The sequence below is a fragment of the Diceros bicornis genome, chromosome 21 (genome assembly GCF_020826845.1).
Source record: "Diceros bicornis minor isolate mBicDic1 chromosome 21, mDicBic1.mat.cur, whole genome shotgun sequence".
Lineage (NCBI taxonomy): Eukaryota > Metazoa > Chordata > Mammalia > Perissodactyla > Rhinocerotidae > Diceros > Diceros bicornis.
Window position 1 is genome coordinate 12,334,810 of NC_080760.1, and position 16,346 is coordinate 12,351,155.

The following is a 16,346-nucleotide window of genomic DNA, read 5'->3' on the forward strand; positions in this document are numbered from 1 at the left end:
TCTACATGTTTTTATATAAGGTAGTAGAGCTAACAACTCTGCTGTGGACATATTTTTCCATTTTCTAAGCTTTATGTATTCATAGGTTCTAAAAATATAAAAAAATTCCATTACCAGTAAAAATATTGAATATATTGGTCATTATACTCCCAAAATACAAAATATCTTGAAAAATTATATAAACAGAGAACTACATATGCGAGTAATATGAGATATATTTTTTCTATTATTTATTTTTCACAAAAAAGATCTAATTGATTAACTCTCAAGAGACAAAATGTAATTTTGTAAAACAACTCTGTATTGTTCAGATTTAAGAGACAACCCAAGAAAAATGATTCTGAGTAGGTAAGACTTCTGCTACTACTGTTGTGTGAAAAAGATTGCACAATTAAATGACAGATTGTTACATATCTCCCTAACAAGAGGGGCAAACTGATACTGCAAGCAGCCAGCACAACATAATTAAAATAGAATTCCAAGTTTACATTAATAGAGTAATAAGTTAATTAAAATCAAGATCAACTGAACTTCCTATTTACACCAGTTCAGACAGCCCAAGAGGAAAGGAGCTCTATTTTAGACATATGTGACTCTTTGAGCTTCTGTCATCCAGGTGCCATTTCTGATGGAGCACATGTGCACTGAACAGTTGGCAAAGAAGGAAAAAGATTACTGTAGATGTAAGTGCAGATAGTCTCTCTAATGATAGAAAATACGTCTGGAAAGAAAGCAGGGCTTCTTTGTAAAACAAAAAATTTCCCATGACTTTTCGTTCGTTCTTAGGCTTTGTATGTGATTTGGGGATGTTTCTGTAAGTGAGGATATATACTTTTATTCATGACATATATGGAACAAAAATAGATTTAGTAATTTGTAAGTGATGGAGTTATACACATAAATTGGCTAAGACAGCTGAAGAATTTAGGATCTGTTTTCCATTTTATCTAAATGCACCATGAATAGGTTGCCTGTCAAAGTAGAAAGATTTATAAAAGTATCTGGCAGCATATGTTACACTACATTGCTAGGTGAGGTTCTTTTCTTGATACTCTATGCAACTATTTAAAAAGATATTTCTGCAAACTGAAAATACCAGCAGAAAGAATTCAAGATGTTGCTGCTTCAGTTCTTAGGAAAGCATTGGTCCCACGAAGTGCTTTTATAAAATTACTTCCCTTTTCATGCATTGATTGCTGCTCAGCTAATCTTCATCTGGTTCCAGACCAGGGTCAACATCTGTGGACAGTCTGAGATAAAAGCACGCATAAAAAGCCAGTAGGAGGGCCAATATAGCTGCAAGTAAGAGGCCGACTTCCTGAGGAAGAGAGAAAAGAGCAGATTCGAACTTGGTGAAACGAGATTGGTTAATGTTACAGTTTCATCAGATAAAATAACCATAATTCCACAGTCTAGAATGAACAATTTGAAATAATCACATTTTTTTGTTTAACACTTTTTGCCATTAAGAAAAGAAACTTATTTCATACTTGACAATACTCATTATAATGGCAAGTACATCAGTGGGTGAGTCATTTCTATTATTATTTTTATTTAATTTGTTTATGTTTTCCTAATAGTAAATTAACATTTATAATTTTAACATTTTCGTAGTTTGGATATCAAAATGTTGGGTGCAAGCAATGTAGTTTGTGCCTACACAGTTGATCTGTTCTCTCTTTGAGTTTAACTTTATTTCTTGCTTCAATAAATCTATTATTAGTTATAGCATTTGGACACAGGTTTTTAAAAAAATTATCATTCCTTTTCTAATGGGAAAAAACTATTATAACCAGTTTCTAGATTATGTCTCTGTAAATATCTTTATTAAATATTATTTTGTTGAAACTCTAATTTTTAAATTCTAAGTTCTATAGTTTACAATGTGGCAGAACAAAACTGAATACTCATGAAGCATGATACAGTATAATTTTTCACAATTGTGAAAGATGGTCCTGGATATTTCATTTGATGATTTGATGTAGATTATATTTACCAATTATGTGAAATAATAGCCAAAAACTTTACCACATATATAATGGCAAAAGACATATTATCTCTCGAAAAGTCTATAAACTTTTTCCATATATACACACCATGAAGGAATTTTCTCAATACTAATATAGCATGTGGCTAAACAGAAAAAACAGTGTACAGTGCCAGTTCAGGATCCTAAAGAGCCTAATATTCCCTTCTAATTTTCACTCCTGTATCACACCCCTTCCCGGCATTATTTTATGGAGAAGCAATTTATTTGCATTTACATGACTGTATTTTACATTTGATAAGAATGTAAAATCAATAATTTAAATATGTCATCTAATAAACTTTTAAAGCATTAAAATGAATTTGGTTTATAGTCAACATGGAATTTTTACCTGAATGTTGAAATTACCAATGGACACTTTATATAGATTTTTAGCTTCATAATTACATTTATTTATTTTCCAAACTATGAAATTAAATATTAATAAAAACCATTGAGTTGAAAGACTCAGTGTCAACTATTTTTGTAAGATCTGATTTTTTCAATCTAATATATCAAAGTTGGAACACTTTGGCATCTCAAAAGGGCATGGCAGTATCAGACAGGTTTCATTTATTTTCTTATATCCACAGCTGTGCTCCTAGACCCATCTGGTTACACAGCTACTAATTTTAAGAGGATGTAATAAACAAGTGACACACAACTGCAAACTCCATCTCTTCTGTATAGTGGACAACAAAACTGCTCAACAGCAGTCACCATTCACATCAGCTTATCGCAAGAATAGCTTTTACTCTTGATTGGTGGCCATGAGTCTCATCTCATTGATAATCACCTCTAATTGCTGCTTTTCAACTCCTTCTTGTCCTCTCAAACACCTCTGTATCATCTTCACTGTACATTTTCAGAATATCCAGAGGCATGAGAAAGTGGTTTAAGGGTAGGAAGCAGAGAACATTCATAGAACACAATTTCAGAGGATCCATTAACTCAATTAAGTCTATTCAATATATGGTACAGGGGGTGGGGCTTAAGAAGTATTGAATAGGGAGGTATAGCAAGTCATTTTATTTCAAAATGTCCCTATCCTGTTGAGGAGATGAGCATTGTGAGGACTGCATGTTGGGAGGGTTAAAACAATGGTAAAATTTGAAAATACTGCTTTCAGGATGCTGGTGACACTAACCATAACTTAGAGACCTGTAGGCATTTATGACTTCCCCCATCCCCTGGCTATTTTTAGTTTTACAACAGAAATAACAAAAAAGAAGAAAAATAACATTTCCAGCTGGCTCATCCTAAGGTTTGTTAACAGGATCTGGTTGACACTCGAATATTTTATTTATGTAACAGATAAATTAAATTTTTGATCCTTTTTCTTTTATTATGATTATACCTTTCAAATAAAACTTTTAAATAAATGAGTTAATTAACAAATATAGATTACCTTTTTCCTTCTAAATACTGGGAAACATGAGTTCCTTCTAAATACTAGGAAACATGGATATTTGCATTGTTAAAAAATTTTTAGTGATGTTGTAATTCTTGAAAAATAATCTAATTGAACAGCAACCAAATATTAGCTGTGCAAATATTTTTTAGATGGCACTCATTTCATTACAGGGTCATAAATTATGACATTTTGTTTACATTGGTAATACACAGGAAATAAAAATAGCTTCTCAACAGAAATTAATTCTAGATTTTGACAGTCACATTCATATCTTATTCTGAATCATTACTGTTCCCTCAAAACATTTTCTATTACTAAACATACATTTACAAAAAAGCACTAGAAGCGTCTGAGGGTAAAAACCCTATTGTATAATTCTTTATTTCTCCAGTCCATGATTTCTCAATCAATACTGTTGGTTTTATATGGTAATGAAATCTGGAAGTGATTTCTTGTATAAATTCCTCTAAGATGATCATATCTTACTCATCTTCCTTTCCACAAGTTCTGCAACATTGTAATAGCTAGGGCAATTTCTAAATAAATAATGAAAGATTAAGATTTATATAATCTATTTACAAGATATATTAAAATTATGCAACGCTTCGAAAACTTCACAATAGTAATATCCATAATATCATCTCCACAGCAAAACTGAGAACATTCTGTAATTTGTAATCGAGTCACATGAGACAGACTTAGTTGCAGCAGGGCTCTTCAGCCCAATGACAAATACCCAAGGCAAGTCTTCTTTATACAACCCAGTAATGGCTAATTCAAAGAAATATTTTCTCAGTCAGTTAACAATTCATAAATGACTTCTATGTGCTAGGTTCAATATTAAGTGTTTTCATTGTATTATTTAACTCTCCTGACAACACTGTGAGGTAAACGGCATGACATCCCTCTTACAAACATGCCAGCTTAGACCCAGTTCGATCATGGTGCCAGTAAGAAGCAAGAGGGATGCGATTCCAGGCCTCTATTTTGTGTTCAGTGTTGTCATCGCTGTTATTTTTCTATTCCATGCAGCTATTCATATTTTCTGTAGATTTAACTTATTTTAAGAGCCTAACTATGATTCATTCTAAAGAATAGGTAGTAAAGTGATAAAATATTATAATATTATGGTCATTCTGTATCAACTAGCTAAGAGTCAAACGTGTTTGATGTTCATTAGTCCTGAGTTGCTTCTCTGACATTATCAGTATGGATAAAATCACTCACTGGGGAAATTAAATAGCACTAAATGGCAATTGCTGAAAGAAACTTCGTTATTTAAAGTCCTATGCTAAAATGACAAGGCAATCAAAGTTTGACAGGGCAAACTAATTAGTATGCCAGATTTGAGACGTAAAACACCTCCATGGTTCTGATTCTAAAAAGTTTCATATCATTTTAATGGGCTCTTCACATAAATTTTCAAGGAAAGTAAACAATGTTTAAAGTTAAGGTTTTTGTTTTCTACAGGTTTACAAATCAAAATGATATGCTAGCTTATTAAAAAGGAGCTATGTTCTGATAGTTAGAAACTCTCCTGTACATACTTTAAATTATAAATGAAACCTAAGAAAAAATTATTTTCTTATAAAAAGATAAATTCTACATCGTTTTTAAAAAGACAGATAATTGCAGTATAAGGTAGACTTATACCGGGAACATAGTCATTTCCTCAAATTAAAACAATGACAAAAATTATAAGAGCAAATGAAAAAGGATGTGTATAAGAAAGTGGTATATATTTATAAACAAATCGCTGCACTGTTTCTCAAATTATAATTCATTACATTGTGCCAAAGGGGAGTTTGCTATCCCAATATTTTTCTAAAAAAACCTCCAAAAACAAAAACACTGCATTGTGAAAGATAACAGTAGTGTCATATTGCCTTGGTGGAAAATGACAAACAATGCTTTCACTACAAGAGACAATCATCAGGTAACTAATTGCAAAATAAAAAACTAAGCACTGCTTTTAGAAAGGTCATGTCATGGAAATAATTTTAAAGAAGAATAAAATTTCACATGAAGTTAGAAGAAAAGTTCAAAAGATTAATCATCTCTCATTTAAACAAAAAGGCAATTTACTCTTTTTCATTAAAAACGGACACACAGCACTAACTGAGGAGATGGTGTTGTGAAAACATATCGCATCACACGGCAACGCTTGATCAAAATCAGCAATCAGGAGTAAAAAGAAGGCAGTGTTTCGTGATCATAATAGCAAATTCTGGAAGACAACCAAATATATCATCTGGCAGTTCAACAGCTGTTACAGCTTGGTAGTAATACCTTGGCATTTGCTATAAGCTAGAACTTAGAAAAATTGATTTTTCATCTGCCAGATAAAACCCAAAATCTCCTTTTAACATTTTAATATTTAAATAAAATATATGTACTAGTCATTTTGATTTTACACATTTGACAGTAGAGCCGCCAAATTAATTTTTCTATTTATAGTTTAATTCGACTCTAAATACTTGGCAAAGAATTGACATGGGTAATAATGTACGAGTAATTTTGTTGAACTTCATTGTGCTAGCACATTGGATTAATATCTGCTAACATCATTCTCAGTTACATTTATCCCTCTTAAGCATTTAAAACACTGATTTTCTAAAAGAACAAGTTTTGGGATGTCATTAGAATTTCATCATAGAGAGTACTGACAATAATAATAATACACAAAGTAAAATTATATACATTAATGATCTCAGTACATATAATTACAACTAAAATTTAAATAACCATAAAATGAAAGTTACTGAAAATGAGAGAAATTTTTGATTCAAACCACTGAAATGTTTGAACAATATATACAGTAGCTAGAGAAAAAAAAAATGCAACTGTAAGTATAACTAGTTATCTTAAGTGACACTGTATTTTATTTTAAGACCCAGTAAAATCTCAGGATAGGAAGGATGTTTCCCATTAAGTAAACTCTATAAAAACCTTCATTACTGGCATTTGACTTAGATTTTGAAATGTCATAAAACATTTAGAACTCAACATTTATGCAATCCAGTTTTAGAAAATGAAATGGCATGCACATATCAAATTTTTCAGTTATCAAATACAGGTACCTTTACGCCTATTGCTGTTTTCTTTGCTTCTGCTTTTAATTTGGTTGCTCGTAAAATAGGTTTGGTTTTTTTATAATCCTGTTTACCTAGAAAAAAACAATTCCAGACAATGAGCTACGCTTCTATATAATTCAAGTTTAGCAGCTGTCCGCAATATCAAAGAATGTTTCACTAGAGTAAAACTGGGACACAAAGTTGCCAAGTAGTTCCCAGTTACGAAACCATAAATTTCTCACCCTACAGTCAACTTTTCCTCTTCTCTTACTCTTTCAGGATGAAGATTTGACAGATAGCTTTGATTTACTGTCAGTGAATATCAAAAAAATAAAAACTTATTTTAGAGAAAACCTTTTCAAAGCATTTGGAAACAAATGGATAAATAAATAAGTATACATAAGATCTCATTAATAGGTAAAGTTAACTTTGTCTTCATAATTGAAGAATAACAGTTCATTATAAATTTATTTTATACGGATACATTAAGTATTCAAATAATCAATTTGAGAAATAGCTTCAAGTTTTCTCTAAATAAGAAGCTAAGGAAGGACCTGTAAATTATTAACTTTTAGTTGCCAAATTCAATAGCAAAATACATATTTAACTTTTGTTTGCTCTTAACAGAGGACAGAATAAATACGGTTAGATAAAAGATGTAGGATAGCTACATTTGGATATTAGTTTCAATCTTCTCTTCCACACTGCACAGCCAAAAATGAACAGAGTTAGTGTCAACAAATTTCCCTTTCTGTGTACCATTTGGTGACCTCACCAATGAGTAACAAAAGAGCTATTACACAGCCTGTAAGAAAATAGATTTAACAACAAAAGCATTGACTAAAATGATACACTATTTTGTTAACCAAACTTTTAACTAAGAACTGGGTCAAATATGTCATCCTGACTGGGAGTTAACACATGACCATATAATATCTCTGGCTATTTTACGTTCTCCTTATTTTGCCGTGTTGTTTCCATCTTACTCCCTTTCATTTCAAAGATCAGTTCCTTTCCAAAACTTACCCCTAGATTTCTTTTATCTAAATAATACAACTGCTTCTATCTTTAATTTCCACATCTTCCTCACACTAAAATCTGAAAGCAGTTGATCTAGAGTATATCATAAAAATTTAATGTGCAATATATTTCTTAATGTCTGCTAATGATTCAAAAGTAGCTTTAAAGATCCATATAGATTTCTAGAACTAGAAATGGCAGGGAGAAGGGAGTCAAATGGATGGGAATAATGAAGAAATGCTATATTTGTGCTCATTAGACACATAAAAGCGTTCGTTTGGCTGAAGAGCTATGTATTTTTTTTAAAAGAACGAGTGTACACTATTTCCTTAACCGTTATTGTATACCAGTCATTCTGGAGCATGCAGAAGCTTAATAAACATTATTTGATGATGGGGTTTAATGATTCAGAAATGAGCCAATTGTAAAAATATAGCAAATGATCTAAATTTAAATTATGGAATGAACAAAATACAAAACATATTACTCTGACCCATTTTAAATTAGTAACATTTAATTTTGCTGAAAAAACCTTGACAAGTGTTCACTCTGATTTCACATCTCAACAAACTATTCATGTCATTATTCCTGCTGAGATATAAACAGTTCAGAACAATGAAAATGGTGACACATCAAATGCCTCTACTCAGGGTTACAAAGCAAGTTTCTAATGATAACCTAAAAAGAAATTTGAAGATTATAGATTTGAGGCCCAAAAGTCATTTCTTGTTTTATCATATATTGTCCCTATACTAATCTCTGGGTGCAATGAGGAAAAAATAAACAAATGAAAAAGGATTATCTTAATCCATATGCTTTTTATACACTTATGCAATATTCTGGATAATGTGTGTGTGATAAAACAGATTCAAATATACCTTAAAGAGTCAATGTTCAAGTGAGAATTTATCACTCTACTTCACTTGCCATATAACCACTGGTTAAATAAGGTGTTCTATCTCAACTCCTTTATTCTCTTAGAGAACAATACTTCTAGATTTATATTAAAGTTGATATGAACATTTGAAACTGTGTTTATAATAAATAAATGGTTTTAAAAATTATTGTACACCTGGTACTTCTCCAGCTAGTCCATCTGTCATTAATTTAGCATTCTCTTTGCTGACTATGATATCTAAAAAGTATATATCACAAAACGTGGTTTCAGTCTACGAAGTGAAAACGTTCATAGGGGCATCTGTTAAGTTCTTTATAACTAAAACCAGATCTTTCCATTATACCCCAAGAGGTTTTCAACATTTGAATTTTTTATGGCTTCAAGAAAGATACCTACCCCCACACGATTGTAAAAAATATAAAATACAGAAGCCCCTGCCTTCTGAGTATTTACACCTAGAAAAAATACATTTATATAAATTTTTATATGTATATGGTTAATTGAACACAATTGAGTCTGATTTTGGTTATATCAATAACGCAATAACCAAAGTAGTCGTTGAGCAATTGCTCCTTACACTTTATATGAGAGAAAATCCGGATAATTCAAGCCTATGAAGCCAATCTGGGGCCTCAGTCATCTAGTTTCTCTATTCTCAACGACATCATTCATCAAATTTCTGTATTTTCATTTTCTATAACATAGTTTAGGTAACAAAAACTTTTTTTCCCCATTTTCACGCTTCCTGATTGACTGGTTTATGCTTTCTCCCTCCAATACAATCCTATCATACTATTTTATTGTATTTTATTTTAAAATTATCATATAGTGAAATCGACTTTTTTCCTTTTGGTATATAGTTCTATGAATTTTAATGCTTATGTACAGATTCATGTAACTACTATCATAATCAGGACACAGAAGAGTTCTATCATTCCAGAAACTCCCTGTGCTATCCTTTTATACCCACCCCTCCTCCCACCCATAATTCCTGGCAACTGCTGATTTATGGTCCATTTCTATAGCTTTGTTTTTTCAATAATGTGGCAATAATATGACAATGGCTTCTTTTATTCAGCATAAGGCCTTTAAGTTTCACCCAAGTTGTATGTGTCAGCAGTTCATTCTTCTCTATTGTTGATTAGTATTCCATTATATGAAGGTACCAGAGTTTGTGTATCCGTTCACTCATTGAAGTGCATTTGGGTTATGTCCAATTTTGGCAAGTATGACAAGAATTACTATAAACACAAGTGTACAGGTTTTTATGTGAATACAAGTTTTCATTTATCTAGGGTAGGATTGCTGAGTCATATGGTAAGTATATATTTAACTTTGTAAGAATCTGTCAAACCATTTTTGCATTCCCACTGGCAGTGAATTAGAGTTCTGGTAGCTTTGCATCATCACTTGCATTGGTATTGTTTAACTAGGTTATCTAATTTTTTAGCATATAATTGTTCATAGTATTCCCCTTTATAATTCCCCTTATAATCCATTTTATATCTGTAAGGTCGATAGTAATGTACTCTGTTTCACTACTAACATTAGTACCTTGAGCGATCTCCTTTTTTCTTAGATAGTCTAACTAAAGGTTTTTCAATTTTGTTGATATTTCTAAGTAACAAACTTTTTGTTTTGTTGATTTTTTCTACTGCTGTTTTCTTCTTTATTTCATTAATTTTCACTCTAATTTTTATTATTTCCTTCCTTCAGTTGGCTTTGGGTTTAGTTTGCTCTTCTTTTTCTAATTTGTTTAGGTGGAAAGTTAGATTATTGATTTGAAATCTTTCTTCTTTATTAATATAGTGGTTAACAGGTACAAATCTCCATCTAAGTACTGCTTTAGTAGCATCTCATAAATCAGCAAGAAGAAAAAAGTTCTAGACAAAAACACATGTAGACTTCTATTATAATTACCTATGCATTACCTTTACTTGTGTTAATTTATTTTTTTCATTTGTGGATTTGAATCACTGCCTGGTGTACTTTCATTTCAGCTTGTATGACCTCCTTTAGTATTTCTTATAGGGCAGTCATGCTATTGACAAATTATCTGGTTTTGTTCATCCAAGAATATCTTAATTTCTCACTTTTTAAAAGGATAGTTGTGCTGGATATAGAATTCTTGGTTAATAGTCTTTAGTTTTCAGTACATCATATGTAATGAGTTACTTTTCTCTTGCAGCTTTCAAGATTCACTCTTTATGTTTGACTGTCAACAGTTTGACTATGATGTGGCCAGGTGTGGATCTCTTTGAGTTTATTCCACTTGCAATTTGTTGAGGTTCTTGGATATATGAATTACAGTTTTTCATCAAATTTGGGAAGTTTTTGGACATTATTTTTTCACATATTCTTTCTGACCCTTTCTCTCCCTCCTCTCATTCTGGAACTATTATTATAAATAGATTGGTATTCTTGGTGTCCTACGGGTCTCTGCGTCTCTGTTCATTTTTTGTCATTTTTCATTCATTCTTTTTTCTTCATGTTCCTCAGACAGAATAATCGCAATTAACCTCTGTTCACGTTGCCTGATTCTTCTGCCAGTTCAAATCTGCTGTGGAGCCCGTTTAGTGAAATTTTTATATTGCTTATGGTATTTTTAACTCAGAATTTCTATTTTTTTAATATACGTAATTTACATTTCTATAATAATATTCTACATTTGGTGAGACATCATTCTCATACTTCAATTCTTTAGACATGGTTTTCTTTAGTTTTTGAACATATTTAAGATGGCTGACAAAGTCTTTATCCAGTAAGTCCAAGGTCTGAGCTTCCTTAGAGACAGTTTCTATTCTTTTTCTGTGTATGGACCATACTTTGCTGATTCAGTGTGTGTTTCATACTTTTTGTAGAAAACTGGAGATATTTAATATAATGTGGCAACTCTGCAAATCAGATCTCTCCTAGTATTTGCTGTTGCTGCTGTTTGGTTTTCTTTTGTTAGTATTAGTGTTTGTTTGTTTGGTGACTTTTATGGTCTAATTCTGTAAAGTATGTATTCTTTGTCATATCCAGACACTTAGCTTAGTGTTCATCTAATGACTGGACAGATATTTTCTTAAATGCCTTGAATCAATAAGTCTTCCAGCTTTGCTGAGGGGCTATGCATGTGTGTGTGTATGTGTGTGTGTGTGTGTTCACGCGCGCGTGTGTATGTATGTTGGCATACATTTTCCATGCTCTGACAGGAGTTTATAGTTCTGTCTTGGCCTTCACTTCCTGTAAGCTTCCTCAAGGTCAGCAAGAGGTGAGAGATTATAGCTTTTTCAGGTCTTTGCTGGACATGGCATAGCCCTGCATGGGCTCATAGCTTTCTAGATTCGCAGTAATCTATGTCAGAGATTTTTTAAAGACCCTATGGACATCTCATTGACCAGTTTTTTAAGTTTTTAGGTCAACCTCATGCTAGCCCCAGCTGGTAATGCTGGCTCAGACAGTTGTGATATTAAATGCTCTTCACTGATTGTTTTTGTTGAATTCCATGAGGAGAGGGCTCTTCACACAGAGTGAGCTCTAAGGTCAAATAAAGACAAGTTCTGAGAATGGAGCTTTTTAGTGAGCTGCCAGACAGGCCAAATAGTGACAGTTCTCTGAGGATGGGGTTTAGGGTAGCTCCAAACCCTTTCTGCCTTCTCCAGAGGCTGCAGGATGCTGTTTTTCACAACTACTATAGTTAGAGGGCTGAGGAGAGGAAGATAGGATTAACAAGTTAAAACACAATAAACCCTGATGTTCTAACTGAGCTTTAGCTGTTTTTCTTGAATAAACACTCCTTGACTGTTGTAAAATTTTCTTTCATTTCCAGATTTCTGAAAAAGTTGATTTTGACAGTTTTTTGCCATTGTTATTATTGCTTTTATAGAGAAGCAGACTTGAGGTCCTTACTTTCCATTCAAAAAGTGCTTCTCCTCCATCCTTTTACTTTTAATATCATTATATTTGAATTTCTTATATACAGCCTATATTTAGATTATTTTATAAAATTTCGACCTTAAAATCCTCTGTCCTTTCATTGGTATGTTTAGACCATTCATATTTAATGAAACTATTAATATATTTTTATTTGAGTCTACTATTTTATATTGTTTTCTCTTTGTTCCCTTTGATTTGTTCCTGTTTCATTTTTCCTGCCTTTTTTGAATGAACACTTTTTAGTATTCTATTTAAGTTATATATTGTGATTTTGATATATCTCTTAGAATAACGTTCTCATAGTTGTCCTAGAAATTACAAAATATACCCTTAACTTTTCAGAGTCTAATTCAAATCAATATTTTATTCAATTTCTGATTTTTAAACATATTCTACATTATTTTAAAATTTTTAAGATGCACAATCCAATACATTTCATATTCTAATATAATGGAAACAAGCAGTACTAAATTGCTTTGTAGCACTAGTTTTACTAGTTGTTGTTGATATGTTTTGCCTTTGCTTTGAACTTTATTTGAACTTCTTGGACATGTATCATGGTTAGGAAAGTTATAACTATACAGTGGACTTTTAATAATTCAGGCCTTTAAATGTCTGAAAACAAAGAATTATACAAGTAAATATACTATTGTAGCACAGATGTATTTTCCTTAAAAATGCCAGGCAAGACATTGGTGTCCGTGTTTGATGCATGTTATTATTATATTTTAATAGTTTTTCAATAAAAAGTAAGAGGCACCTGCATAGTTAGAAGGATTATTATACTTTGGTTACTGAAATTTTATATTTGTGATAAAAACTGCAAGTCGTCCTTAGATAATATCTGCTATTTAGTTCTGGAATAAAATTCCCTACTACTCTTCTCTTGAGTTTTGTGATTGGTTTAATTGAAGAGTCTCCTGAAACTGTTAGATGTATACTATTAAAAAGTTACACTATTTTAAACTATTTATTCATATTAATAGAATTTTAGAATTTTCTTCACACTGTGAAACCAAAACAAAGTACAGAAACAAGTCAGGTTGATAAACAATGACAATCTCATTCTTAATCCTTAATCTCAATTACTTCCATCAAAATAGTCAAAACATTCTCTTTGATTTTCTCTAAAATAACTACATATTATAATTGAAACTTATGAGCTATATCTATACTAATAAAATTCCACCTTTTTATGTTTAAAATAATGTTGCAAAATTAATATTTTAGTAGAAAATTCCATAACGTGGGAAACTGCTTTTATGGCCTAGTAAGAATACAGATTCTTTTATCCACTATGTATAGTTCTTAATAACTAAAATATATTTAAATGACTGCATTATTAACATTGGCAATCCAAATAGAAAATTTCTCTCAAAATAGTGACATTGAGAGTTAATATTTCTTCAAATCAATCTGAGATTCTTAATAAATAGAGAGTGTGTGTTTCTCTCAATGTGAATTACTCATTACAAAACTTTTCCTTTTGCATGTAAAATTCAAGATCATTCTTGGGAAGAAAATGAAAAAGACTTCCTCAAATATGCTAATGATACAGCCAAGTAATGCACTTGGAATAAAAAACATATTTACCTTTAGGTGAATGCCTGAGTTTACATGAACTTATAGAAGGGAAAAAGTACACTTAAGATGTGTGAACTTTTGCTATTTATTCCATTATAGATTTTTGCAATTTTTTTTCAAAATAAATCTGGATTTAATGCTGAAAACTAGGCATTTCAAAATTAAAAAATATTAAAACTTGCATTTTCACATAGGAAATTTATGTCATAAAATTGCTCTCTGAACTAATATCAGCAACTGATTACCAAACTGCTATGAGTATATGCACATAGTTATTGAGTAGAATGTGAAATCTCTTCTCCATCAGGAAACAAATAAGAAAAATATATATATATAACAGTTTACTATTTTTACTTGCATCCAAGCTCATAAGTGCATGACCCATTATTTTTATGATTAGCAGATACAGTTGCTAGAATCTCTGAGAAAAGTATTGTAAATAGCATAACATCAGATTATATCACTGATTATGAGTTTTCTTAGTTAACCTTGTAACTAAGCATAATTGTAAATGTTCACTTATGGTCATAAGAATTTTTATATCCTATTTTCTTAAACAACTCTTTCATTCATTCATTATAACTTATTTATTGAGCACTTAACTATGTAATAAACAGTGTTTGGGGTACTGAATATACAGTATTGGGAGCAAAACAGACCTCTGAATCTTTACAAAAGATAGACTATAAGCATAAAAAATTGTCCAATTTGCCTGATGATGAAAAGCACTAAAAAGAAAAATATAGTTGGTAAGGAGCAGAAAATAAAGGGGAGAGATGTATTATTTCAGATAGAGTGGTCAGGGAAGGCCTCCTTGATAATGTCACTTGACATTATCACTTGATGTCATTTGATTAGATCCTTGAATGAAGTGAGGGAGGAAGTCACGTGGATATCTGTGGATGCAATTCCAAATACTGAGAACATCAAAGTGCAAAGACTCAGAAAACTAACTCCTGGAGAGCCAAAACGTCACTGAAGTCTCTCAAGTCAGAAAGACTTGGAGAGGTAATAAAATAAAAAAGTTCAGTTCCTGATGGCAGGCTTAGTGGTCCAGAACAGACCCTATATTCACTCGTCAATTTCTGAGTCTGTGGGCCCAAATTATAACCTTGGAAATAGGCAGGATCTTGAGCTTAGTACCCTGATATGTAATGTAAGAGCTATTTTGAAAGTAAGGACAAAGTAGAAATATTACTCTTCTTCCTTACTAAAATGGTAAATCAAAGGGAATGCACATTGCTGGAGAAGTTTCAGAGATTTACCATATCATCAAAAACTAAATATTCGGTCACACTGATTATTTTCACAGACCTATTTATTTCCTCACTGTGGCTAGTTGGTCTTGGAGACCAAGTGAGTACTATTAAATATAAACTTATGGTACAATTTTCTTACTGTACTTACTGTAGCAGAATAGAAAGTCCTTTGTACATGGTCACAACTAGCTAATTAATCTAGCCAATACATTTTTCTAAGCTCTGATCACAGATACTGTGAGACACCGTCTGCCTTGATTGAAAGGGACACCAGTAAACTTGACAGCCTCGGCTAGAGGACTAGATCAACTCTTCATCTCAGTGCTACTGTCTCATTCCAAGAGCATTTAACTGCCTCATCATCTCACAATATATCACAATGACAACGATAGGATACAAGCCTTGGAGAAGACATGGAAACCGCCTGAGATGCCTCATTCAGATAGATGCACAAAAGGGAGAAGAAAGAATATTCTCTTAAAATACAGAGACTTGTCACCTAAATCTGATTCATGGAGGTCCACTAATTTAGAGTATGTCAGGATTGTTTCCAAGAAAAAAAGGTCAACTTGCTGTACTTTGCACTCTATCTACCATTAAGAAAGAGACATAGGTACAATTTCTTAAAAAATTGGCATTACTTGATAATGTGACATATCCATACCTATGATCCAACATTCCTCTACTAGGTATATATTATAGAGAAACTCTTGTATATGTGAACCAAAGAACAGACATGTATAAAAATGTTCAAAGAAAGCTCATAATAGCATTCGTAGGGAAAAAAACCTGAGAATGATCCAATTGTCAAAACCAGGAGAATAGACAGAAAAATATCTGTATATACATAAAATGGAATGCTATAAAGCATAGAAAATGAATGAACTACATCAATATTCATCAAGAAGAATAAAACTCTAAAACCTGATGTTCAATAGGAGCAAGTTACATAATAATATATATAGCGTGATTTCATTTACATAAAGTTCAAAAACTAAACAATGTATTGTTTGACACATATCTAGGTGGAAAATTTACACAAAGAATTAATAAAAAATCAAGATAGTGGTTCTCTCAGAGGCATAAAGGGTGTTGCAATTGAGAAGGGGCATAAAGAGGCTTCTAAGGTACTGGTATATGTCCAATTTTC

At 31.8% G+C, this 16,346-nt stretch overlaps 1 protein-coding gene across 5 annotated transcripts in view; it reads right to left on the bottom strand.

Annotated features, from left to right (window-relative positions):
- Positions 1-208: 208 nt before the first annotated feature.
- TRIQK (triple QxxK/R motif containing) overlaps positions 209-16,346 on the bottom strand; it is a 78,461-nt gene continuing 62,323 nt past the window's right edge. For all 5 annotated transcript variants that reach the window (XM_058564596.1, XM_058564595.1, XM_058564594.1 and 2 more), the window contains 2 exons: positions 6,521-6,606; positions 209-1,318 (listed from right to left, as the gene is read on the bottom strand). In XM_058564596.1, coding sequence (XP_058420579.1) covers positions 1,205-1,318; positions 6,521-6,606 — 200 coding nt within the window. In that variant the 3' untranslated portion in view covers positions 209-1,204. The remainder of the gene's footprint in view (positions 1,319-6,520; positions 6,607-16,346) is intronic.